The sequence below is a fragment of the Lonchura striata genome, chromosome 18 (assembly GCF_050655825.1).
Source record: "Lonchura striata isolate lonStrDom1 chromosome 18, ASM5065582v1, whole genome shotgun sequence".
Lineage (NCBI taxonomy): Eukaryota > Metazoa > Chordata > Aves > Passeriformes > Estrildidae > Lonchura > Lonchura striata.
Window position 1 is genome coordinate 6269021 of NC_140720.1, and position 25480 is coordinate 6294500.

At 39.9% G+C, this 25480-nt stretch overlaps 1 protein-coding gene across 12 annotated transcripts in view; it reads right to left on the reverse strand.

Moving 5' to 3' along the window:
* Positions 1-1048: 1048 nt before the first annotated feature.
* The window catches only part of STXBP4 (syntaxin binding protein 4), a 67343-nt gene continuing 42911 nt past the window's right edge, over positions 1049-25480 (reverse strand). For 11 of the 12 annotated variants that reach the window (XR_014949321.1, XM_085556747.1, XM_085556751.1 and 8 more), the window contains 2 exons: positions 16622-16679; positions 1049-3943 (listed from right to left, as the gene is read on the reverse strand). Coding sequence is in view for 10 of the 12 variants with exons in the window: in XM_085556747.1 (XP_085412873.1) it covers positions 3832-3943; positions 16622-16679 (170 nt within the window). In the remaining 2 variants the exon portion in view is untranslated. Of the gene's footprint in view, positions 3944-16621; positions 16680-25480 lie in introns of those variants that run through there. The other variant, XR_014949320.1, reaches the window with a different exon arrangement.

A 25480-nucleotide genomic window follows, 5' to 3' on the forward strand; every position in this document is an offset into this window, starting at 1 on the left:
AAGGTGAAGGAAGAACACAGCCTATGTGTGCTGTGGAAAAATGCTGGACTAAATTCTCTGGAGTCTTGAGTACTGCTGTAAACAGCATATTATCTTGTAATAAAATAAGTTAACTTAGATGAGTGTTGTGAAAATACCAACCTGTTAAATCCATGCCAACATTACCCACTGTTGGTGGAAAAAAATCTAGAATGAGCAATAAATAATCAAGGCACCAGAAAATATGAGCAGAGCCTGGATGGCACAACCTGTGAGCTGGCTGGTATTTTTAGTGTAACATGAAAACAATCCCCAGGGAAAGGCAAAGCTGGTTACAGAGGACAAAGGTGAGGCTTTAGCCACTGGTATTTGATTTTTGGTGCACTATCACTGCAAGGAGCCAGGGGAAAGATTTACTAAGGTATTTAGGTACCTAAACATGCCTAGCAGCATTTATAGCAGCATCTAAGTAGGTTAGGTGCCTAATTCCCATTAACTCCACGAAGATGTTTAAGCTGCTAAACATCCTGCAAAGCTGGCCCCAGTGCCTGGGCTGCCAGGTGCCATCTGAGCTGGTGTGACTGGGCCCACGCCCTGCAGGGCCTCTGGAGTGGGGAGTGCTGGCAGCACAGGGAGCAGGAGCACAGAACTGGACAAAGGCTCCTGAGACGACTGAAATTTCTGCTGCTGACTTAAAATAGAGCCACACCAAAGTCACTCGGAGCAGCCCTTGCAAAAAGGCCACTGAATTTTGGAGCTTGGTTTGGAGTCCTGTGTGCCTTGACCTGAGGGTTAAGAATCCCATCAGTTCCCAGAAAATGAAACATTTCACAAGCCAAGCCAGAGCAGCATTTCCTGAGCTCCTGGAGAGTCCTGCCCACAGTCAGCCCTGCACAGCCCAGCTCGTTCTGCAACCACAAATATTTTTCTTAAAGAATTTTCCTTTCCTTACCTCAGTGGCACCAGGCACCTCCTGAGTGTCAGAAAGAGACTTAAATAAATGAACCAAACCATTCCTAAAGCAGCCTGTTACAAGAGGCATTTCAACAGATGGAGAATGCGGGACAGATTTGTTACAATATAAAGGTGTAGTTTTATTAATTTAAAGGCTATCACATGCACTTTAGTATCTTTTCCACTTATTTTTTTAAATTCAGGAATAAAAATGAAAATTTGCTGTTTACAGTATTCCATATGTCGACAACTGCTCTTTACAAATTCTGTTCCAAGTTATGCTAGAACCATTTTCTCAATATACATAGTTCAGCTTAAGCAAAATAATTTTCACAAAACCATTTCACATAAAGGAAGAGATAAGGGGAGATCAAGAGAAATAACCTAGGAAACAAGTATGCCAGTGTACAAAAATAGATTGGAACATTTGGAGATTGTAGGTAAGGAAATGTATTCTCAACCGCAGAGAATGTGAACTGGTGGATTATCTGAGGAGGGAAATGCTCACTGGAGCAGCTGAAGAGATGCAGAGATCTATTTCTAACATCTTTAATTTCTAGGCAGGTTTATAAGAGAGAGAGAGAGGAAGAGGCTCCAGGTTTGTGCCACTGGGGTCTGTGGGAGGTGGCAGTGAGAGGAGCAGGCAGACTGTCCCCGTGCACAGCAGGCTGTGCCCAGGAAGGGCAGCACGTGCAGAGCTGTGCCCCTGCAGCTGATCCAACAGAGGGACAGCCCTGAGCTGCTCTCCATGGAGCCCCTGCCCCTGCAGAGCCTGAGCCACATCCCCATCCCTAAAGAGCTGCTCCCCTTTGGAGCACCCAGCTGGCTGACACGGCCACCAGCAGAACGAATCAGGGCTGCAAGTGGTGCCTCAAACCTCTCCTGAGCAGACCTGGGGAGCTGGAATATTTCAGATCTGTGCAGGCTGGATATCACTGAAGTATGAACAGAAAGTGCTGTCATAAAGCATCCAAATGACTACTATGGCTACAGCAAATACCACAAGGAATTCAGGTGACATATCTCCTGTAGGTCATGAGTCTGTGCCATTCTGAGAAAAGGGATTTAAATAAAAATGCTTCTGGAGTGTCCAAGCCTGAAACTGAAGCACATGCTCTGACCCTTTGGCCTGAGCTCTCTGGGAGCACAAAGGAGGCTCTGGAGCATGCAGGAGCCACTGGAGCAAATGTGGCTAAGCCATTCATGTGTTATTGCTAGGAGAAGTTTTCTTAGAAATGTAAGTTACTGTGGGTCTGCTGAGCAAGCTTTTTTCCTCTAATCCACACCACCTGTGTAGATTCACAGATAATTTGGGTCTGACCAAGTTGAAAGCACAAAACAAATTTTTCCTATTTGCTTATTCAATATATCCTGACATCTACTTCCTGTAAAGCCTGTAAAGGCCTCTTTTGTGAGCTTCAGGAAGAACATTTGGTGATGTGCTGCTCTCCAACTCTCTGGCCAAGAGCAGGAGATTACTGGGCTGCTATTCAGAGGCCTGACTTGGATTTCAAAAAAAGGTGAATTATTCTGGTTCAAAAGGATCAACTGTTCCAGTGAGCCTGACCTGGCACAGCTCTGCACTGCTGAGGACAGAGAGCGTGGTCAAGGCACCAGAACTGTGAGTGAGTCTGATTTTGATATTCATTCCTCAGAGGACAACGATTCTTAACTCCAATGCCACACCTGCTGAAGACAGACCTCAGAAAATGTGACTGCAGCCTGTGCCTTCCTCACACTGCCACAATCCCCTTCTCTCTCCTGGACTGAAGCAGAGATAGGAGATTTCCTCTGGGATATCCATCAGTGTTTCTGCAGGTTCAGGTCTGTCTCATTCATTAGTAACACCCACCATTATATACACAACACACATATAAAGAGCCTCCAGAAAAACGCAGCACAGAATCATACATTTGACAAAGCTGACATCAGACATTGTGCTGTGAATAATGAGATTTAAAATATCCTGTGCTATTGAGGTACACAGAAACCTGTTCATTAACTTGCACCCCCCATCATTTTCTTTATCCTCTTTAAAACATCACTGATGTGTACAAAATGATTTTGTTCTACTTAAAAGACCAGTTCTGAGGAGGTGACTGATTTCTGCTGATCCTGGAGGTGGTTTCACAGGTTTCATTGTACTTGAAACTTCACAGCTTCCACTGAAGTATTTGATGTGTGTCTGTATTGGTTTAGCAGAGTACAAAAGTAGAATAATTTTCATATTGCCTCATATTGTTGTCAGAGTATGATGTCCTCTACGAAAACTTTCTTTTTACTTGACAACTTATCAAAGACACATTTTCTAAAGCTCAACAACCGATTTTAGTATTTGTATAAAAAGTCATCAGGGCTCCAATATTTCTAATAAATCACTAAATTTCTAGTAGCAAAACTTATTTGAAGATTTCTCCCATGGAAATAAGAGTTTTCAGTTAAGTCATTTCCATTATTCTCATTAGCATTGGTCCAAAATCTCCACCTCATTTTGCCTCTCTCAGTCAACCATCAGCTGGAATCTACCACCAATGGTCCCATCTTAAATCTCATGTTGCTCAGAGCTGTGAAAATTTCAGCTGAGCTGGAAAATTCAGCTTCAGGTCAGGGATATTACGGGTCTGTGGGGAAATCATGCAAAGATGGGATTGGGTCCTAAGGTAAGACTGATCCCTGGCACACCAAAATGGGGCAGATTAAGGACTCCTATGGCCCCTGCATCCTCTGTAGCACACATCAACAAACCCATCTCAAAACCAGCAGAACTTCCTCCAGCTTGATGGGGAGAAGTGTCACCAGTACTACTACATCACACTAGAAAGTAGGTAGATAAAAACCTGTGCATCTGCTCACTAAGGGACTAAAACCAGACAAACAGCTCTGTGTCCACAGCTGTCCTCAGCCCTTGGGCCCGGGCAGGTCTCTGATCCCATCCTCCTCCTCCTCGGAGCACAGCAAGCTCAGGGCGCTCGTGACGGGATGGATCCAGGACGTTGTCTGTGTCACGTGGCTAAAAACCAACAAGAAATGCTCTCAGCAACCCAAAAGAGCCTTACCCATCCCAAACAAGGAACTCCAGGTGAAACTGTAACAATCGTTATGACACCATCAAACACAGAACTTTTTCTTGCTAACTGCAAGATTTCTAAAAACAAATGTGGAGTCTTCAGACAGCCAGAACCTGGACTGGAGGTTCCCTTTCCCAGTGCAATAAAGATAATGCTTTTGGATGAGACTCCTGACACAGACTGGTGACATTTCTTGTTAATTACTGGAGCTGCAGACAATTAACACAGCAGGATATTAACATGGCCATCTCACTGCTTACAGCCTGAGGAAGACAGGGTGGTCAAGAGGAAGTTAAACACATGTGGAATCACACTGCAGAAACACACTCAGCTCTTTATAACACGAACCCTGAAGTGTCCAGGGCCAGGCTGGATGGGGCTTGCAGCAATCTGGGATAGTGGAAGGTGCCCCTGTCCATGGCAGGGGGTTGGAATGAGGGGGTATTTAAGGTCATTTTCTACCCAAACAACTCCATGATTACTATTCTAGCATCATTAACTAATTCATCTTTTGCAGAAAGAATAATAATTTAAAAAAATAATTTTTTTACATGTCCTCTAGCCCAAATTCTGGATGTGCTCCCACAGCCTTTACACACACAATAAAAGGGCATCAGTACTGATTTTTAAGGTTTAAACCCTACACTTGACATGCAGGCTAAGCTGCTTTCTCTGGAAAGCTTCTGTGTGAATGGAAAGAGCCCAAGCAGGGCTCAGTAAGGACAGACACAAGGACAGGTTTGGAGTCTGTGCTGAGAACACTGCACACCTTGTGAGTGGTGTGTGCATGTGAGCCATACTGTGTGTGGGCAACACACTGCCTCTTCTCCCTTCTGGAATAATGTGTTCTTGGGAAAGGAAATAGCTTCTTTGCACTTGGAAAAAAAAATCTTGCTAATAAATTCACAGCTTTTATAGTAAAAGTCAGTGCAAAGATTAATTTTGTAATACAAGTTCACTACAAGAACAAGCTGAAAAATACTTGTTGGTACAATAAATGCCACAAAGGACAAATGGCTCTTCTCACAGGTCCTAACAGTGTCCCTAAAGGCCAGGTCTGTACTCACTTTCCAGGTGCATTGGTTTAATTAAATTTGAAGGAACTACTCTGGATTTACCTTTTCAAGTGAGAACAGGTTTTGTCTTTCTCTGTGTGAGAACACTCCCTTGAATAACTGATTACAGGAAGAGATATTGAAGTAGGAATTCAAGTCAATGTTTCACTAAACTGAGTGATGGGTTTGAGATCACTGCTCTCATCACCATGATCGTACTATTCACACCTTTCAGCTGAGTGCACTGAGCTTGGAATCAGTTGGGTGTGATGAGGATGATACTGTTCACCAAAAGGTAAATTTAATCCTAATGTAAATCCCTGCTCTGAGCAGGTAACCTGAGAATTCGGGCACTGCTTCAACTGAGGCAATGCCTGAGCAAGGACAACACAAGGAAGACAAAGTGGAATATAAAGGCCATACCCTCTGTTCTCAAACATTAAAAAAAAATAATCAAAACCCAAAGATCAAGTTTTGTGTAAAACCAATTCAGAAGTGCTCTTTTGGTGGGAGCAGGACTGGATAGACTCCATTCCTTCTTTTGTTACAAAAATATGCATTACTGGGGTTGTAGGATCGGTTTCACGGGAGTTAAAACAAAAGGAAAAATTAAAAACATGTTCCTACAGAAATTACAGTGCAGCAGACAATGAGCACTCTCAAAGACAGTAATTCTTTAATTCCAAGAAAGTAAATGTACTTTTTTAACTAGGAATAAGAGCAACTTGCCAAACATTTCCAATGTTTACCTTTAGAAAGTCAGGTGACAGCCAACATGAACATGAAAAGAGTTGTTTTACAATGTTTTATGAGAGACTTGGTAATAAAGTCTGTGCAATCAAGAACACTGTTCCCATTATTCCACAACATAATATAAATATATTTACATTTGTAAATATACTCAGAAAAATATCTTTGCTGTGTATTTCTGCAATGTTTTCTATAAGGTCAGGAAATGACTTGTTTCCCAATTAAAATATTCAGTCAAAAAGTCTTAGTATTGGAGATGTGCTCCAAATTGAAGTCCCAGCATGTGGTTTATTGGTATAACACACAGAACTTCTTCCAATACCTGCAGAATTACAGGAGCTGAATGAACTGGATTCCATCCATTCCACCTCTGCCAATGCAAGATTTATTGCCTCCAGCACTATTTTAAGTGCTTATATGCTGACTTTTATCAAACCATTTCTGAATTTAAATAAGACCAAAATTATTTTAGAGTATTTTTCTTTTTCCCTTGACTTCCTTGTGTGCATGCCCTGACCTGCTGTGTACCTGAAGCCTTGGCTCCATTTTCTCCTGAGCATGCAGCATCAGCCCTGTGAAATGGGAGAGTGCACAGGAGTGGAGAGCTACGTGGAAAGGCATCCACAGATCTTTGGTATATCCAACTAAAAATTCTTTGTAAAGTGTTTCTTCTTCAGAAGATTTTTCTCCTGCATTCTCCAGGGCCAGGAGGCAAATGACAGCGTGCCCAACTTCCTGCTACTGCTCTAAGAACTTCAGTTTGCTCTCACACAAATTAAATGCACAAAATTCTCCAGATCATTAACAGTGCAAAACTGTGGCACTGAAATCTGGGTTACCTTTCTCTGTATTTGATAGCATAAGATTGTTTCATCACTGGTAAGAAAGAAAAGAACCAGTTTTCATTCATTTTCAAGACACATGGCTCCAAGTTTTGCTTTGTTGTCAAGCTGCTGCTGCAAACACTTCTGGTTTGAACCCAGCTCCTTTCAGCTTACTCTAGACTTTATTCTCTTAAGACAGTTTGGTTTAAAACCTTTGCCAAAATCCTTCCTAGGAAAAGAGTTCTTATAAATAAACATTAAGTCCAGATACCATGTCTCACATTGTAGACAGACACACACAATACGTGCAGATTATTTAGGTGGAGAATAAATGTATAAACCCCGCTGCTGTTTATTTTTAGCTCTGCAAAAGTGCTGTGACTAAAGAGCTTTGACATAATCAGTCCGAAGAGATAATCCCAGATTTACTGGTTTGGAGAACATTCTTGCATTAGAAATACATCCTCTCTGATTTGTGTGTTTGGGCCAGCAATAAAAAGTGAGAGGGAGTCCAAGTCTGCCTCTAGGTTTTGCTTAGCTGATGCAACTGATTTGAATATTAAAGGAATATTTGGAAAGCCAGCATAATAAAGTTTAAATGTACAACATTTTTCATTTGCTAATGTTCCTGTTCGAAAGTCTAATTTAACATTTTCAGAGCAATTAGCAACATTTAAAGATTTTTAGGTTTTCAAACAAATCACTGCAATCGGAGGGCAGCCAAATTTATTGCTAGAAAACAGAAACATTTGATCTGGAAATATGTCAGTAGATTAGTCTGTCTTTTTAACATTAGCAAACTGCAGGACAAATTTCAGAGCTTGGGAAAACAAAACATGAGAACAGAGGGATGTTTTGGCAAAGAAATATAGTGGATTATTTCAAATGCCATTATAATTACTCTCCTTATGGCTCTTCCTTCTTCAGATGGAAAATTATTTCTTTTAAGACTACAACCTCAGACAATCTTTTAAGAAAAGAATAACTCAATAATTCAGAGAAAACCTAATGGAAAAAATATCTGCACATTTTTTTTTTACATTTTAAGCATTATCAAGATATATTTTTCACCTTAAATTGTGCTCTCCAACCAGGGCCAAAATCTGGAGCCTAACAGAGAACTGTGAAGTCTTGCAGACACCACAAGTGCTGTGGGTCTCAGTGCAGGATGTTGCCCGACAAACCTCACATGCATTATTACAAGTTGTTTTTTTTTTTTCCCTTTTGACATCAGATGACACCCACAACACCTGGCTCAATGTTTCAACTGCACCAGGACTCCTGAGCTTTAAAAGGAGCCCCTTGTGCAAGATCCATCTGTTTGAGATCAGACTGGGAGAGGATATGCCACCTTAAGCAATTACTCAGACAAACTCTCCTAATGAACAGGGACCATTATTCCTTAGGGGCCAAAAAGGATTTCGCTCTATCTGAATATAAAATGCCAAATTCTGCCTCAGATGAGCCCTGTTCCCTACCAGACTGAGCAGTATGGAAGATGAAAGTGAAACTCTGCTCGTGTGAAACAACACAAACCCCATGGTTTCCTCCTTAATAAGTACACCCCATAAACTAAATCCCTGTAATCCATAGTAGTAATTTCACTGAACATTTAATCTGCCTTTGCTTTTTGATTTCCCAATCTTCACTAGCCCTTTAACACACAAGAGTGCTCAGCTGAAGAATACTGATGTTTGATGAAGCTGTTCTTGATCTCTGCAAAGACCTGGTGGCCCCCAGTGCTGCTGAGAGCCTGAGGCACTGTACACCCCGAGAGCTTCACCTTTTGGTGCTTTCACTGTTGCTATTAATGCAATAATCATTAAAAAATGCAGCAAACAGCACTGCTAGATGTAGCTGCAATGGGTTTGAAGGGGACATGCTCTAAACTACCAACATATATATTCCCCATTGTGCTTTGGTAGCTTTCACACTTGCATGCATCTCCCAGTGGAAGGGCTGGAGATGCTGTGAAAGGAGTGTGTGCCATCTGCCAGGGGGCAGGGAGCACCAGCTCCTCATCCCCTCCCAGCCCTGGCATACAGACCCTGGGCACTGCTGGCTTGGAGGCTAATGAGGGCCAGAACTACAGGAAAATAAAGAACAATGCCTCTGCATGAAGATCCTGAAACTTAAATCCTTCATGCAGAGGCTCTGCCATCCTCCCTGCCTGCTCTAGGCCAGGCTCTGTGCTGGACTCCACACAGCTCCACAAGATTTGCTGGAATTGCTGCCTTTGGCTTTTGTTTTCAGGCCTTTCTGTTCCTGCTCCCCTTGTGCTTGGGACAGCCCTTTGCTCTGCAAGGATCCTTTATCCCTTTCAAACCCACAGTCCCAAATTTCACACCTCAGAGAAGGCTCTCAGCTCTTATTCTCATGCTTTTCTAAAGCAACTCTCTTAAGCCATGATCAGAATTCCTTGGGCACGTTTGGAAATGTATAATTGGTATATATACAATCAAACATAGATCCTGCACAACAGTGGAGCTGTCCCAGCTTGCAGCAGCATCTTGAGGACCTTCACATCCTGGCAGGGAAAGAGAATCACCCTCCCCTGTTAGAGCAGGTCACAGTGGAGCAGGAGTCCAGAGGGCAGTCCATGGGATCATGGCAACAGCTGGCTTTAGTTACAGCCAGGCTCCCTCACATGGCTGTAGAGTTCAGATAAATACAGCAGTATTTGCTAGGCAGGATGGCCAAAATGCTGGAAGTGGGTCAATTCTGTTGCACTCAAATCTCTCACTCTATTATTCTATTAAATATAATATGGAGCTGCTCATTCTGCACCTCAGACATTTTAGGAATGCACTCCTAACTTGAACTACTTCTCAGCTTTCCAGAGCCAGTGCTTTTAACACTTTGCTGTTGTCCCTTTTGAATTTCAACTTGGTATTCATATTTTGTCTCTTCAGCTCTTGGAGCCAGCACACACCTGCAGAGCCAGCCAAGGTGTCTGTTGTGGCTGGAATCCCCTCTGGAAAGGCCAGTGGTTGGCCAGGTACTAAATGCTGTCAAGCACTGGAAAACTCTTGCTATTTTGAAGAGCAAATGCTGGGAAGATCTGCCAGCAATAACTTATTCTGAGCTGTAACTAAAGCATTTTAATTTAGCGGGTAAGCAATTACAGCAAAATAAAACAACTGAGTGACATTGATGCAAGTATTATCTATCCTTCAGTCAATCAATCAATCAATCCTGAGAGCATCTAAGGATGACAGTTACCATACACAAATCCTAAAGGCAGCTTGAGAAGGGTTTTTGCACTGCATTTATCAGGATAGGATTATTTTAATGGAAACATTCATTTTTTCTTTTTCCTTTTTTGTTAAAATTAATTTAAGGCTGTACCCTCTTACAAGACATTTCAAAAGGAACATACAACCTCTAATAGTACCCCAGGAGATGCTGGGAGGTCCTGGAAAATGTCAGTGACCTTAATTTTACTAGTGTAATAAGATCAAGAGCACTTGTCACCTCATGGAGCTGTGTCCTGAGGCAACATAAATGTTTCTTGTATTTCCCTCTGGGATTGCAGATTTTGCTTGAGTATTAATTAAAGATTGAGGGATATAAAGTGAAACCCCAGAAGACAGTCTTGCTATTTATTCCTTGATTAAACCAATTAAACCTTTGTCTACTCAGAAAAATCTATGAGCCATTTCAGAGGGCAGTAATCACTAGGAAGAAGATTTATCCAGCCAAATAGTGTGTGCTGCATCATAAAAATTGTCAACAATAAACAAATTGCTTGAACTAAAATAAAATCAGTAACAACAGCAGGATCTGAGCCAAGGGTGAGTCAGAACTAAGGTTTGAGTGACAGCACAGGCACTTCTCAGCTTGAGAGTACTACCTGAAATCTGTCTCCCTCAGTATCAGCCAAGTGCTGCTCCTCTGGAGGTGCAGGTTCAACGTGTGCAGTTCTCACAGTCCTGTCTCCAAGTGAGCTGCATAAAAATTCTGGTGCTGGGTATTTGCAAATGCATCAGAGCACGTTCAAGGCTTTTGTTTAAACTTCTCCTGCACTAAACTGACATGAACCTGGAGCACTGATTTTGCTCCAGAGGAAGCACATCCTAAAAAACTTGATATGTGCTTTGATCTGCTTCTGACAGCCCTCCCAAATACCAGGGAGCAAAATAATTTCACCTTCTTCTGTTTTCTCACAGAAGAAATTTTAACAGATGCCTTCTGTGACAGGTCAGAAGTTGGACAGAGTGTGCAGTGCCTGTGGAAGCTGAAAGAATGTTTCTCCATTTTGGTTCTTGATATTAAAAAACAAACAACCTCACAGGGAAAAAAAGATTGCCCAACCAAAAGCAGCTTAAGGTCTTAACATTCTTGTACTACAAGCTCATGTTATCATAAAATCCAATGCCAAGTTTCCTAGTTCTACATCTGAGATTATTTTCCTTATAGTCATGCAAAATGATTTAAGTGAGAACCAGAGAAACTGAATTCCAAAAATCCAAGAGAAACATGTCAGGACTACCCAGATTCACATGGCTTCTTCAGAAGGTGTGTGAAATGATGCTGAGCTGATGGATGGAGACACCTCTGGATCCCTGCTCTTTAAACAGCAGTAATAGCAGATAGCACTTAGTTAGTGCTCAGCCAGTTCTATTTAAATATTTGCCACTTCTTGTGACTATATACCTATTCTTTATTTTCATTCAGGAGAATTAGAGGATGACAGGTAAAAGGAAGTATTTTCAAAAACAACCTCTTTTTTTAATGAAATGTAAAATAGAAAAAGTCCAAATTTTAAGAGAAGCAAAGTAACTGCAGCTTTCTTTGAACTCAGTGGAACCAGCACTGCATGCCTCAAATTACCCATCCCTACCCACAAAACATCAGAGTTAAGATGGGGACACCTACAACGATGACTTGATAACTGCTAATTTTGGTGCAAGGAACTTGCCTACTGCTTTACAAGGAGCTGGGAGCAGAGCTGGCACTGGATTCAGTCCAGGGGAATTTCAATTTCATGCTGAAATCAGTATGGCAGATCCTGGGTTTTCTTAGTTTGCTGGCTGAGCTGATTGAAAACTGAGCGGAACATACAGAGATTTACTTCTGCATAAGGTCTGGTATGATTTGAACTTAACTGATTTCTTCTAGCAAGGGCCACAACCCTTGCAAGAGATAAAGTGTAGATAACCAGGATATTGTAACACACCAGAGTATTCAGGAGTGAGCTGAACACACCTCAGTGTGTTGGAGTATGCATCCTTCATTTACAAAGCAGCAGAAATGTGCAGAGAACGTTTAGAAAAGGAACAAATTTATATTTTCAAGTTACCATGCAGTTAGTAAAATCAATTGTGATTTATTTCCTTTTATGATGATACCTTTAACGCTGTAAACCATCAACATTTATACTACAGAAGTTCTTCATCTATCACACATGCTTTGCTATTCTTAGCTCAGCTAAAATGATAAACAGTTTCTATGAATGCCCAGTTTTCAGTACAGTGAACGGTGTCTCTTTCCCAAACAAAATAAAATTTTATAGTATCTAAGTACAATATATCTGCTTTCCAAGTAGAAACCTGGTTTGTTAGGCAGGATTTAAAAATCTACTGGAACACATAATGTGTGGTTTTTATTAATCTGTATTTTCTAAATATTGACTTTAGGCTTCTATTGAACCTGGAGCAAATTCTCTGCTTTCCAATGGAGCACCTGAAGTACACAATGCTTCCATGGGAAACTTCTGATTTTTAGATAAATTGCTGAAAGATAACCCTAAACAAAGCATTACTGTTTCCTTTTTGTTGTAAGATAGAAAACATCACAGGCCCTAATACATCTAAGGGGAAAGATCCCACAAATTTTAAAATATTTGATTTAAAATATTTTAACTTCTACTTGTCTTTTGTGAAAATTTAAAGATAAGCATTCTTGAGGAAAATAGCTGTTAATGTAGAATATCTGAAATCTAGTCCTATTAAAATGCTTGAGAAACAGTGTTTACAGGGGCAAAATTCACAGCTGGTCCTTACAAACCACATACATATGCAAGCAGTGGGTGGGAGTAGGAGGGAGCATAGCAAGGGCCTGCCTAATTTTAGGTGCCAGCCTTATGATACAGAGCTGCCATATGTTAAAGGTGAACACAGTGGGAGGATGGAAGAGATTAACTAGAATGGGTTTTCTGGGGAAAAATGAGTGTGTCCCAGCTATGGGGTTTTATGCTGTACTTGTGTGATTTTAAACTATCAGGATTAAGCCATTAATTAGCAGATACCTCCCTGGGAGGGCAGTTCTGCATGGTCTCTTTCTCCTATTTGAAAATCAAACCCAGAAATTCCTAATTCACAAAATCAGTTCAGTGGCAGAATGAATAGACACTGCACTGCTGAATTTTAGTGCTGGAGCATACAGCAAAAGGGAGATTTTGTTCTAGTGGTGCTTGGTTAGAACACTTTGTAAACTCATTTAGCCTGGGCAAAACCAGCCACATGAAAACTTTAAAAGTGAATAAGATGGACTTTCTCCTCTTTACAAAACCCTTTTTCCATCCTAATGCTTCCCAGGTGACTCTAAGTGCTCTCACACCCATCTGGGTGTAGGTGGTCCTTTATTAGCCCTTTGTGTTTCTGACACTTACAGATGAAATGTCTGCTTGGGACAGAAATGGCTATTAGAAAATCAGTAAGTTAAAAAATGCCTTCATCAATCATTCCATAGTAAAAATAATTAATTAATCTTTTTACCTTATTATGTGGGGTCTCTTCAATGCACTGATCCTCCAAGTTCAAGACAGAGAATAGAAAAATGGGGGAGGATCCAGAGGAGGGTCACCAAGGTGATGAGAAGGTTGGAGAACTTGGCACATGAAGAAATGTTGAAGGAATTGGGTTTGTTCAGCCCATTCTTCTCACAAAGATGCTGGGCACAGTCAAGAACCAATGAGCACAAGTTGCTTCAGGGGAAATTCTGTCTAGGTTAACAAAATATTCTTCACTGTGATACCAACTAAACGTTGGAATGGGATACCCAGCCAGTATAAAAAGGATTGAGATCCGAAATGTAAGTTGGGGAGGAAACAGGCACCAGTGCTTTGCTTCTCTTGAAACAAAGCATGAATCTGGTGTCATGTGTGAATGACTGGTGGTATTGCTACATAAAAATACAACAGTACTTGTCCTTTCTGTTATTTTAAAGTACAACAACTTATCTTAACATATATCTGGGCCCAAATTCCACCTTTACTGCCTGGCAGGAGGGAAGTTACATTTGAAATGAAGCTGATCCTGATCTACTGTTGGAATTTTTGTCTTTCTGAAAACTGTTAATTTATTTTATTTTAGTAAGACACTTGAACTTGCTTTTTCCCTAGTGCACCCTGAGCTGTAACTCAGAGAAGCTTCCATTCCAGTTTGCTATTCCATGGTGAAGCTGTAGAAATGAGCTTAATGCCCAGCCCAGGCTCAGGTCAGTTTTAGCAGTCTAAAGGGTGGTTTCTCACACTTGCAGCACTGACAAGTCCTGGAAATCTGGTTGATTGAAAACAATTTACAAATGATTTGGTGGATAAAAGTGGTGATTTCAAAAGTTTCCCTGAAGTCAAGATTCATGGACAAGATTCAGCTTTCCCTGGTAGGTACAGGGAGCTGCTCAGCCCCATGCCAATGTTTTATTCATGTCAATTATTCACATAAGTGGGTTTCACTTTAGTGTGTAACACAAGCCAGCTGGTTTGCTTCTTTTAAACTGATTTCTCATGCACCTCATATTGCTACACCCCTTCAGAGATATTTATGGAAATTTCACAGCAAGCTGTCTCAAGCTTATGTGCTATTAAGATTCCTTTCTGGGGTGTTTACTGCATTAGATTTATAATGTATAGATTTATGGACTCAGCTACTTGATGGCCCAATAAAGCATGTTGGAACTGAAGGCAACTGCTAATTAAAATAATATTTGATTGTATATTTGTATACAGGGAAGTGGGCTAGTGTTGAAATACTCTTAAAGCCCCTCGTGGCTTTCGCTGGGCTAAAAATGAATGAAGGTATTCTAAAGTAGAATAAAAGGATTGACATTCACAGCCAAAGAGAAAAAGAAGGTTACAGCATTAGTACCAGGGCTGTGAAGTATCAACTATTCTGATAATCCCTATTTAAACAATTAAGATTAAATCCTACGGGAAAGGATCAGCTGGTAAGATGGCCCCTCAAGCTAAGTTCCTTCTAGAAAAAGGTTATTTTCAGTGTTGGTTTTCACCCTAAAATCTCCACCATTTGGTGTTAGAAACAAGGGACTGTGCAAGCCGTGCTCCTTGCTCCAAACAGTTGACAGCTGATTTCATATACATTACACAGTGCAGTAAGAGGTATGGATTGCCAGGCATGCAAACAGCCTGGCTTACACTCTGCAAAGGCATTTGGAAACAGTGATGGAAGCAAAACAAGGAAATAGTTAAAAATAATATTAATTACCGTGATGTGTTATTGAAATGCTCAGTTAATTCCATTCTAATGAGCTGCATTAAGAACTCTAACACCAGTGTTGTGACTCCACTCAGAAGTTTTTAGCCAGTGGTCACAAAGGGTGATTTCCCTTCTCTGCCATTAAATGGATAAATTTTCCTTGTCTTCCTTCCTCACAAAGACTGACAGGCAGATTTTTTTAGGACAATGGAAAACCTGGGCACTGTCACCAGAAGCAAATGAAGAGAGTCACTAACAGTGAGATCTACAAAAAGTCCTGAAAAAGCTTTTTCATGTGAACTCCTGAGCTCCAATCTGTACTTTCAGCAACTGGGAATAAGATGCAAAACATCTGAAGCTTTCTGCAAATTAGTAGCTGAGATTCTACTGTTGCTAATAAGGATCTGCTTGTCACATCTGCAATAGTTCAGCATCCAAATGCAGAGCCCAGAAAGAAGTGTCTGCACATATCCAGCAAATCCAGCTTTCTACTGAGCCATTGAGATACACAGCTATGAGAAATACAGGAACAAACCCAAAAATACGCCGGGGGGGATGCTTCAAGAATATGTAATTTCTTTTGTTCTGATTCTAAATTTTATTTGCTATTATTGATAATACAGTCTTCAAGCTCAGTTTCCAATCACACAGGTACAAACCCATAGTATTTTCCAGAAAAAAATGCAGCATCCACCTTAACTTCCAAACTCTCCTATCATGGCTCCCTGCTTGAACAGAGAGCCCAAGGGAACAGTGCTCTATTTCAATAGTTGCTCTTGTATTTATTTCCATTGCTATGAAACTGGCTTTTAATTCACTTTCATTTCCTAAGCGATTTTTCTACAATCTCTTTCTTTTTTTTGGTATAAATCTCATGTAGTAACCTACATCTGTCTGGAAATAAAAGGCACCCTTTGATTAGAGCTGGAATGCAGGATCATATACAGTGTGTTTGGAAACCTTTGCAGAAAGAAAACATGTCTGCTTTAATACATCTTGCTCGAGGCAGCATGGGGTGAGGCAAGGACAACTGAGCAGTGTGCTTGAAAAAAAAGGAAAAAAACCCCTGCTTTTCTTGGCCAGTTAATGCATCAAGATCAGTGTTATTTACGTGACTTTTGGAAGAGTTTGGGATAAAAGTAATTTATTTGCTGCCCTTCCTCTCTTTTAGAAGACTGCAGAATTCCACCTGCAAAACTGTATTTCTGGCACCTGTAAGAATTAGACACTGTGGAAATTTCAGCAGCTAGAATATTACTATTAACTAGATCATGATATATACAGAATGGAGGTGAATTATATTTTGCACCATTTCCTTCAATCTTTCAGAGGAATAATTAAAAAAACCCTATTACATATAATATAATAGGGTTTATATATATAATAGGGTTTATATACATAATTTATGTATAATCTTCACTACATTCTAGAAGAAACAAGAGCATACAGTGCAATGTGAAATAAATTTTTCTATTAATTCTAGGACTGAAAATGTGTTTAGTTTGATGTGCTTCTATTTTAAATCTGACCCTTTTTTTCCCAGAATTACTCACTTGATAAAATATTTGATTCCATCAGCTGTATAAGCTTCTTCCCATCCATAAGGGAGACCTAAGAGGAGATAAATAAGAAGTCTCTGAAAACTCAAGTGACACAGAGAACACAGTTTTGAGATACTGTAAGTTACAATGCTGTGATTTCAAACAATGTAATAAAAAGATTATAAATCAATTCCTACTTTTGTAACAGATAATATTATAAACAATACAATTTAACAAATACTTGCTGTGCTACAAAGCTACTGGCTTTGATGATTTGATGATACATTTATTGCCAGATGATAATTTTTTGTAAGTATCATTTGATGACACTTCTGTTACTAGAATGATGAGTAATACTTCTCGTAGGGTACTATTCTATATTCTTTTAAAAATTAAATTGTCCTAGCAAATCTTCACCTTTTTAATAAATATTTGTTCAAAACTAAATCTTTGTAGGGTTTGAAAAGTGCTGGAGAAAGAAGCATCAGTCCCTGTGTGAAAATGCTCCTGCTTTTGTGACACTGTACTGTGAAGTACATAATGGCAAGTGCAAAGCCCTGAAAAAGTGTGGGTCTTTGAGACTAGAAATATATATCAAATTCAAATATGCAAGAAAAATTCTTGAAGTGTTTTGCTTGAGACTCATCTCGAAATGTTAGTGTCTTAGGAGTTAAACTATTTTTGTTCAAGTCCCAGTGTATCTCAAAGACCAGCTCATTAGAACCATCTGTGAGCCTGCTTTTGGTTTAAAACTTTTATTTGGAAAATGTGCTGGACGGCACGCACCATCTGAGCTTTGAAAGCTGCCTCCTCCCAAGGACTGCCCTAAGTGCACATTTTTATTTTTTTAAATTTCTTTTTTAAAAGGCTGATTTTCTTCTGTTGTCACACCTTTGTCCCTAGTATGGTTCTTCTTAAAAGTCTGGAGAGGGGTAACTTCAGTTCTCCAGTATAAAGAGGATTCATGACAGCCACTGAATCAGGACTGGGCACACTGAAGCTGGTACAAACCTCCTGGGAAGGAATTATACCCGTAAGCACCCAGCGAGGAGCAACAAGGAACCAAAACTCCACAACTCAGGAAGGGAACTTGAGAACTGGGAACTAGAACAGAACTGTGATCAGTCAGTACAGCTTGAAAAAGAAAAAACTCATTGGACTGATTTTCTTTTCTCCTATCAGTTTTACCCCCACTAGGCACTTATCTCAGGCTTCTTCTCATTTTCAGTTTAGAACAGATCTATACAATCTGTTCCTCAAAACACACTACCCACTATCTTTCAAAGAGAATAATCCACAGCTACTTCCCTTTAAACACAAAGTAGCTGCTGTGCAGCAGCTCTCAGGCTCTGACTCTGTTATGAAGGGAGGAAGAAAAGGATGTTTTAAGCTATAAATATGCTAGACATGGTCACTGGCTCTTCCTTCCTCTCCCATGAAAATGGGACCTTAATTCAGTATGGGTATTTTCTGGTTATTTAAATGGCAATTGGATTCATCCCTCAGTTACTTCCATCTGCCCCGGCCTTTCCTTTTTCCTGCATGAAACATTCATGTCCAAATAAATGACAAGGGATTTACTCAATTATGAGTGAAAGCCCAGCATCTGCTCTGTACTCACATGGATCCCCTATGTCACCTGTTTCATTTATCAGTGATAACTGCACTTTTTTCCACTGGTGATTTGATTAAAATTATGGTCTTTTTTCCTCCTCTAAATGAAGAACTGCACATAGGTAGCAATAACTGATACTCTGTATTCTTCCCTTACCCACTGAAGACTTTGCTTTTCAAATAGACTGAATACATTTGTCACCTAGGAATGAAACTGGAAATATCTCCAGCGCTTTATTTGCCTTTCTGACTTTGTATACATTAGATTGTGTATCCTATCCATTCTTTATATGCTTCCACATTCCACCTACATCTACAGGTTTTTTAATGCTTTTGTTTTCCAAATGTTTTACTTGCTCTCCACTAGGTTTTTAGTGCCGTTCTCTTTATTGCTCTCCTTCCCTTTCAGATTTGTACTTCTATTTTTTGTATTTTCCCCTGGTAGCTAGGAAGCTCTCATGTTTTGCATTGTATTTCCCCAGACATCATCTTCACTTCCTCCAAGCTCACTGTCTCCATGAATCATTCATAAGTTGATCTACTTCCTCCTGTTTTATTTTTTCACACCCTCCAGGGTCAAATCTGTTGTTTGTCCCAGGACTTGCTTTGAAAGGCTGCTAAGCTCTCACCTGGAGTAAATGGGAGGTAAAGGAGCTGAAAAAGTCAGAAAACATCTGAAATATACAGGATTTAGCCTACATAAACTCCAGCAATCTCAGATTTCCTGCATATTTATAATTTCTAGTGTGAACTGCTACAGTCTCCTTGATGAATCTTCATAAATAATATATTTGGCTTCAGTTGTCTGCATAAATCATCTTAAGAAATCACAGATGTACAGTATTTAAAAACTAGTTCATTTCAGCAGAAAATAGAGGGCTTCTTGCTATTCAAATACTTGTGACTATTTACCTTCTGCAAGGTAAAGAAAAGGTAAAACTGCAAAAGCAATTGTGCATGCACAAGGAAGAGCAGCCTCCTGAGAGAGAGCACTTTAGTCAAAATACACAATAACCTACAGCATTTTGTTCTGAGTATGTGCATTTCATTAGGGCTCACGCCAAAGAAATGTCTGTAATTCTCTGTTTCAGTCGCTGTTGTTTGTGCCGGGCAGGCTCCCTGGGGACTGCTCCTCCTCCCCTGAGCTGCCTGCTGGGGTAACCACTGCTCGGGTTTATAACAGCTGAGAGGAAATGAAGCCCTGGGGCAAACAGAACCTTCCTGATCCCTGATCAGTGTGGAACTCATCGATCTTTATCACCTCCCTCCTTTAACAGGACAAAAACTGCACCAGCACTGACATGTGGGTCCCAGAAAAAAAGAGATGAGCATCAGCCCCAGTTATAAACCTGGAGGAAGTGACAGACATGAAGACTTTGCCTGCAGCTCCCAGGAGAGAATGTGTGTGCTTTCCCTCAGTAACACTGCTCATGGCATATCCCTCATGTCTCTAAAGGAAAAAGGGAGAAATACAGGTAATTAGGGGCAAAGTCTCATTTTTCTGGGCAGTTATCAAACCTAGAAACTGCACTGATGTAGCTGGGTGATTTCCCCCCCCCCCCCCAAATAATCTAGTAAAAATTATTAAAGCAAAAGATACACAGAGATCAGCAGATGAAAGTACTAAATCAGATACAACAGCAGAACATTCAGTTGACTCAAAACTGCAATCCTGACATCAAAATACTGCAGTCCATAAATGCTCTATTTTGCTTAATTTTTGACAAAATTACTCAAAGGAAATGAGGGATTTAGAGCCTATAGAAAGGATCACTAAAATAAATGCACTGTGTACTAGGATTCTATCTGGATTTGCCCCGTTTAGATGCTTCAAGATAAGTATGTCCATAAGTGCTTTCTTTTGGCTTTGGGGCCAGAATTTAAAACTCTCCTTCCATTACAGCAGGTACCAAACAGCACTGATGAATCTGGAAGGAGTGCTTAGGGACAACTGCCTCCCAGAGGTGCTAATCTCACCCTAAGTATCTTCTGTGAAACACAAACTAATTTCCAGCATTGTTCACACTTTGACATCCACCATTAAAAGGGTCTCTAGCTATATTCCTTTCCTGTGATGGATAAACAGACAGCATTTGGAATTAATATAAAGTTTAAGGGACACGGTATCTATCTGCAATGCTAAAGCCACATTGTACACATATTCTGTATCACAATGAACCATTTTTTGATCAACAACAGAAACAAGGATGTCTTTGTTACATATCCTTTTATGACTTTTCCAGTTGTACGTATCTTTTTTACATACTAGAGTATGGGCCAGCTCACACCCTTTATTTATCTCCTGATAATTTATTTGTATTTAGTATCAGAGACTCAAAATTTATAGGGTATTTTAAAAAACCCCATTACCTGTTAAAAGGAATTACCCGTTAAAAGGTTTTCTCATACAGAAGATTTGCTAAAGAACATTAAAATCAGCTTTCTCTGTCACTTGATAAATGTGGTTTTGAATTCTGATCTCTTTTCAACAGCCATCAATTTTAGCTCTTATCAACATTTAAACCTTCCTCCAGTGGCGTCAGTAATTAAGGAAAAGGTGTAAATTAAGATCCCCAGTGCCTTTTGCTCTTCTCTTCTGAGCTACTTAAGCAATGCAAAGAGGATGGAAGCTGAAGGTCTGATTTGTTGGTTCTAAGTTGCCTGGTTTTGGACTCCTGAGTGCTACTGGAATCTGGGAATATCCCAGAGATGACACCAGAGGTATCTTGGTACGAGACCAGCAGAGGGACTCCTCTATGACACATGTGTTTTGACACAACTAAAGCAAAAAATCTGCAGACAAATATCCACTCCTGTTTGTCCAGAGTGTTCAGAAGGGTGCAGGCACAAAATGGACTTTTATATTTTGAGCCTATCAATAATATTAGCTGTTTTTTATCAATAATAGTCCTGCCTTTTTGTGAATTAAATTGTAAACACTCAGGTTCCGGAAAACAGCTTTCAGAAGTGAATATGCACTTCTGGCATTTGCTTGTGTGTCACTTTAGATCATTTCAAGTGCTTTTCCCAAAACCAAATATGTTTCCTTTCATAAATAATACTCTGCTGAGGGGACATTCCATTCCTTTTTTTCACATATCAAATTCCATTTTAAAGAAATTGTTCTTTTCGTTTGTTGTTGGTCACTTAATAGAACAAAGATGACTCAGGAGTCTTCTAGAAGAGACATCTGGGAAATAGTAGCAACTGAAGCTTCTGCTGATTTGCACTATGGTTGGCAGATTGGCTTGTCTCCCTTCAGTCTGTTCCTAGAAACCAGGCTTCAGGAACAGGATTTGTCTCACTGTGGGCATTCAGGGCATGGTGAAGGATGAGCTTGTGTTTTTCCACTGCCTATTAATCATCACATATTGACCCATCTATGTGGGCAAACTCGTTAATCCTGGATTAAAACAATTACAACATAAAATTGAGAATGAGTTATTAAATAGCTTGTGTTTCACGCTGAAGGATTATATGTACAACTTTTAGATCCTTTTGGTAACTCTGAAATGACAAACTGTTATAAATGTCTTCTATTCTAATACTTCTCTGTGAAAAGCTTGGTACAGTTAATTAGAAACAGTTTGAATACAAGAGCAATTGCAGTTTATGAACAATGACCAGTCAACTGACTAAAATTTAAGGAAATAAGAATGACCTCAGACAGCACATGTGGTCAGACATTAGTACAGAAATTTTCCTCTCCTACCTAACAATGAAGGAAATCCAAAGTCAGAAAAAACTCTGCTCAATGTGAAGTTCTTCAGAAATGAGAGAGAGCTACAGTCACCTGAGCAATGAGGTTCCTGCTGTGTCTTTAAGAAAGATAAAGAATTACCTTTAAAATGGTACCTTTTCAGAAGCTTAATACTGGAAATACAACAGAAAAAAACCCCAAAGTACATATTTTCCAGAGAAAGACTAATTATCTGCTTTCATAAAACTTTTAGGTGCTGTAGGTTCCAAGGAATTTGGACTGTTAACAAGATAAGAAGCAAACAGAGGAACTGATGCTGATTTAAATCTGTGCAGGAGCTTATTAGTAGTCAAAATAATACAAAATAATAACTTCTTGGAAAAAAAAAAATCTTTAGCAACTTGGATCAAAAAACCAAGCTTATTTCAATATGCTTCTAATCAACTAGTTTCCAAAGTCTTTCCACATCACACATTTGATACTCAGATGTTCAAAAAGGGATTTTGAAGGGGCCAAGATACCATGAAGCTGCTTGTCCCTCAGTATTATCACATTTCATTCATGGGTGCAATACATTTGTTAATGCATTAGGTCAGGAGAACATAAAACTTCAAAAGTGAGGGACAGTGGAAGCTGGGAGGGATTTCAGACCAGCTTCTTCTGACCAAACACTGGATTTTGCATAATCTACTGGCTCTTACTATTTGCCTTAAATGCATTTAACATACTGATTATGTGACACTGATTTTTGTACTTTTCACCTACACTGCTTCTTTCTAAAATGCTACTGGCTGTCTAGTGAAAATACAAAAGGATGCAGTGATCACTCACTCCAAATTATTTGGCTTACTGTGGTGAAGAATCTGTTGATAAGGTGGAGGTGATACAGAAAAAATCAGAAAACTGCAGAACGCAGAAATCCACCTCTTCCACAGAAAATGCTCCAATGAAAAAGCAATCATACCAGTGTTCCATATCCTCCAGTGGCTCCCAGCTGTTTTGATTGCCAAGTTAAAGATATTTTGTTTTATTTTGGTGTTAAAGACTTCTACAGCCGAGTCTCAATTAGTGACACAGTGAGAGAAATGAACCCAAGGATCACAGGGCTGGTACTGCTCCCTGCTAAGATTGAAAAATGGTAAACCATTTGTTCCACATTACATTTTTCTCAGCCCCTTCCAGTTTTTTTTTAAAAAAAATTCCTTCCTATGAATGAATTGCAAGGTTTTTTTCTTGCAGTTTCCCACTATTGACTGCTAACATGATGCTGTCCATTTGGGATGAGTCAAGAATGCATTATTGCTTCTATGCTGACTGAACACACTGCAAGTTACAAAGTCATTTTTGAGGAATTTTTGCATAAATTAAATTGAAATTAATTTTGTTTATACCTGTGAATCTTGAACTGCTGAAGAGTACACAGGAAACACATAATTAACTCTTAAATTAGAGAAACAGTCCTTCACTGGGGGATTTTTACATAAATTAAATTTAAATTAATTTTGTTTATACCTGTGAATCTTGAACTGCTGAAGAGTACACAGGAAACACATAATTAACTCTTAAATTAGAGAAACAGTCCTTCACTGGGGGATTTTTACACCAATGCTATATAGGCTAAAAAAAGTTAAATTAATGGAAATACTCTCTGGGGAACATTCTTGTTCTGAACTGGTACAAGCCACTTTCAGATGATCAAAAAGAACCTGGAATAACCCGTTCTTATTCCAGAAATTCAAGGCTCTGCACACAGGGCATTCACCACCAGGGCCACATAATTAGGAATAGCCTGGAATACCTCCCTGTATATCCAAAGAAATAATTTCTTTTTCCCCAGTTTCCCTCTTGCTCCCTTGATTCTCTGTTCCGGAATTTACCCATCTCCTTTCCTTACTGGATCAGCTGCTCTTGTCAGCATCTATTGTGCTCTCCACCCACTTCCATCACTGTCAGCTCCCAGTGCTCACTGACGTATGTGATCGTTAAATGCAAGTTTAATTAGAAAGCATTCATTGGTAACAAATTAAAATGACTGCCTAAAATTAGAATTGAGCAGAAATTGTCTGAGATTTAAAAAGCAATAGTATTACATGATATGCCTTTCTTGCTAAGTAATAGCTCACTTTTTTTTGCACTGATGATGAAATTAAACTGCAGAAGGGGCTGGCACGAACCACCTACAATTGAAAGACAAAACCACTCTCTGCTCAGCTCATCTCACAGCAAGGACTGACCAAAGTAATATTTCTTCCTTTTGAAGCAAGACTTGTAAGAATACATAACTCAAGACATCCTTTTAGCCTGATATAAAAAAGCCTGTAGCTACAAATAGGTAAAAGAAGGGATCTTAGAAATAATTTTATATATTTTAGAAATCATGTTAAAAGTTCTTAAAGTCTAAGATGGATTTCCTTTTCTGTTATAAATCCGAAGAGGAGAAAAAGAAAATCACAAAGTGCCTCCATTTAGCATACTAAACTTTACTTGAAATGCAAAGGTAAAATTTACAGTGAAAGGAAAATTTCTGTTACCAAACACAATACCCACAGCAATCACTAATGCAAGGCAAAAATCTCCCTCCTTAACTCCAAGTATCCATATGCCTCATGCCATGAGGTAACACATCTAGTGTGAGCCATACATACATTTTGCACTTCCTTTAGGTCTCCTTTACAAGCACCAAGTAATTACATTTTCCTCTAGCAAATTCTCCTTAAAACGCACTTTTAAAAAAGCTTCCTCTCTCATTTCTTGGCAATCAACTTGTGCTTCTTTCCATTTAAATGAACACACTTGTGTGCTGTGTATGTCTGAGGAACTCTGCTGGCCCTCAGCTTCTCACTCCTACCTACTGAGGAGAAGTGAAAAAATGTGACAACTGCAGGAGCTGACAGCAAAGCCTACGAGCCCTGGGAGACAAGATGAGCCCTGACAGCTTCAGCACACACTGATTCCCAACAAAGGGAAGGCTGCTCATCCCCCTTCCCCTTGTCAGCATGAATCCAGATCTCTCAGGATGCTCAAAGAAAATGAACTCAGCACTGCCTGCCAAAAGCACACAGTGCTTTGGATCAGCTCCACTGCAATGGTCACTTTGGTTTTGGTCACCTTCAGCGGTTCCACAGGTGCTGCTGGCACCCAGACCCACTGAACATGGGGTACCCACCTCTCCCCACAACCAGCTGCCTGAATCTGAGCTGAACCTGCCACTCCAAGAAGGATGCAGGACTTGGATCTGGGACTGACCCCTCAAGGATAAGTTCCTGTCTCACCAGGGTATTTTTTGGCTTTCAGACACTGATCTGGGGCTGAGATAATTCCTGCCTCCCCTGGGTATTTTCTCCAGCTTGGGGACAATTTGCATCTCTGTGCCACAGGATTTCAGTTTGTTTCCTCCCTTATGTCAAAACACCGTGTTATAATGAAGCATTAATATATCAAAATTCTAAGCATTATGTCAACAGAAATTAATAGAGAGGCAGTTTAGGAAGTATTTACCATCCAGTAAAATTGTTGAATCTGGAGAGTTTTGACTTCAGTCTCCATAGTTACCAAGA